Source organism: Montipora foliosa, chromosome 1, assembly GCF_036669935.1.
Source record: "Montipora foliosa isolate CH-2021 chromosome 1, ASM3666993v2, whole genome shotgun sequence".
NCBI classification, from domain to species: Eukaryota; Metazoa; Cnidaria; class Anthozoa; order Scleractinia; family Acroporidae; genus Montipora; species Montipora foliosa.
The window spans coordinates 51,333,071-51,335,570 of NC_090869.1; the positions used below are offsets into that span (position 1 = coordinate 51,333,071).

Genomic DNA, 2,500 nt, shown 5'->3' on the forward strand with positions numbered 1-2,500 from the left:
CCCTATTTGGCAATTCTGGAGCAGCGAAATACACCAATTCCTGGGGTGGGTCTTTCACCCAACACAGTTACTGATGGGGCGTCGCACCAGAAGTATCATTCCTATTAAAAGCACGTTGCTTACACCAATGCGTGCATTGGAAGCAAGACAGCAAATCCAGAAAGAGTATTTTGACAGAAGCAGCAAGGCTCTTAAGCCTTTGGAGCCTGGAGATACGATCAGAATGCGACAAGAGAACACCTGGGAACCAGCGGTACTTGTAGGAGAATCCAAAGCGGTGGAACCAAGATCATATATTGTGAGAGCCAACAATAAAGGATATATAGGCAAAACCGGAAAGATATTCTCAAGACACAAGAAACCTCACACTCAGAGCTAGCAGACTCAGCCGACAGTGACTGCCCAGCTGAGGACACAAGACAGAACGAATCACATTGGGAGTTAACTTTAAATAGTTCCCCTTGGCCTACTATAAGAAGAGTTAGTGGTCGGGTTATTCGAGTTCCGGCAAGATACCCGTTAACCGAGAGTGACGTACAGGGAGTTGTGAGGTCACTGGACTGATGATTGTTGAAATTGAAACTTGTCCGGTTATTAAAGGACGCATTTAAGAAACAGACAAATTAATGTGGTTAACTTGATTTAGCACTATACTTTTAAGGCTTAAGGGAAAAATGTAATGATAGATTAATGTTGGTAACCTGTTTTTACATCCGGGACCCTTTGGGCATGGAAACCAGCGGGAAAACGCAATCTTGAAATTCAGTCTTGTTGATAGAGATAACGTCGTATCCTTCCATTCAGACGACAATTTGCTTGGTTAAAACAAAATCCACAAATGATATTTGTTTTGTATGAAAAACATAAGGAGATTCAGTAACTACGCTAAGGCCACGACAACCCCCAATTCCAACACAATAATATCATTGGTTAAAAAGAGGAAACTAATCATGCTGAACGTTGCATTCTTAGGCGGTTTTCGGCATGACAACGAGGAAAAATGATCAACAAATTTGAGGTTTTTACGACGATATGAGCATACAAATGTGAACCTTTCACTCTCTATTTTCGACTGGGAAGCCGGTCGTGCCAATTTGTTTCCTAGCATATTTCAAACTCATTATACAACATGAGCGAGACGGAACCAGTAATCGCGAAAATCTTACGATAGAGCAAAATCATATTTTGACATGACGTTCTCTTCGATGTCGCCGTCGTAGATCAGTCCCTAAAAAAATTGTCTGAATCGAGCGAATGAAACAGAAGAGTTTTCTTACAAAAAACGTTTAAATCGGATCTCTTTTTTAAAAAAATGTAAATTAAACTTGATCACCGGAGATGAACCTGTTCAAATTAAACGGTGTCGCAGCTGACGTTTGCCATATTGCTCTCAGGTGCATAAGTTATTCCTTTTTGAGTAATAAAGCACATAAATTTGTGATTCCGAAATGAAAAAAAAAGAGGGAGAAAAAAAATGAAGGCAAACAAAGGGAATATGCAAAATTTGGATAGAATTGCATTCAAATTTGCGCTTTGCGTGGCAAAATGAAAATAACTATAATCAATATTCAATTGTTCGGCGATTAAAATCGCCTGCTAATTAAATAGGAAACACATTTGTGTCAAAGGATTATGTTATTTACTCTCTCTGTGCTTGTTGATCAAAATAAAGCGTCGTTGTAATATACGAATAAATATCTAAAAAGCAATTACGTACTTACATTTTCCCACGAAAACTCCCGCCTTGGTCGTCTTAATGAAAACAAGTCGTTTGCGCGATTTCCAACGACGCCTCCAAGCGTAGAAATGAGCGCGTCGCCTGCAATGACTATTTTCATGTTGGCCGACACGACAAAGCTAAACGGCATAAGCTGAAGGAAAGTTTCACAAGATAAAGACCGATTTTCTCGAACGGCCAACATGTCTGGGATAATCGGTTTAAAAGCGGAGTTATCAAAGTTTAAGCGATAGGTAGCGTGGCAACCATTTCCAGAACTGATCACATCGAGTACTTTTATCTCGAGTGCTATGTCAAAGAACGTTCTTGCAACTTCCAAGATTTGCCCAATGACATAACGATAAAGTCCATTCCGCTTAGATTTGTAGTGAAGCACCAATCCAGACGATGTCTCTTCTGCGCAGTAAAAAGACGGTGACATAAGCTTTGGATATCCAAACCGCATGTGTTCGTGTAAGTTATCAATCCCACTCAAAAAATCCCTGAAATGTCTTCCACTGACTCGGATAATCCGGTCATACCCGTAATTACTGAAAAATTTCACGAAGCACACCCCAAAGAATTGAATGAAATCATCTGGGGTCATGTCGGTTTGTTTTCCAATGACCTCAGAGGCTGCTCCAGCGATATCCAACATAAGGCTGTCTGGATAACGCTCGTGTGTGACAAACACATGCTTCTTGACTCCAGCTCGAAGACGAATCAAATTCCACGTCTTTTCGCCATATTTTTCCTTCAAGAAGTGCTCCACGCTTTCCAGTA

At 40.6% G+C, this 2,500-nt stretch overlaps 1 protein-coding gene across 9 annotated transcripts in view; it reads right to left on the bottom strand.

Moving 5' to 3' along the window:
• Positions 1-2,500, bottom strand: part of LOC138000684 (soluble guanylate cyclase 88E-like) — a 40,712-nt gene that overhangs the window by 17,255 nt on the left and 20,957 nt on the right. For all 9 annotated transcript variants that reach the window (XM_068847260.1, XM_068847329.1, XM_068847288.1 and 6 more), the window contains exon 2: positions 1,722-2,500. This exon is cut by the window's right edge and continues 44 nt beyond it. In XM_068847260.1, coding sequence (XP_068703361.1) covers positions 1,722-2,500 — 779 coding nt within the window. The remainder of the gene's footprint in view (positions 1-1,721) is intronic.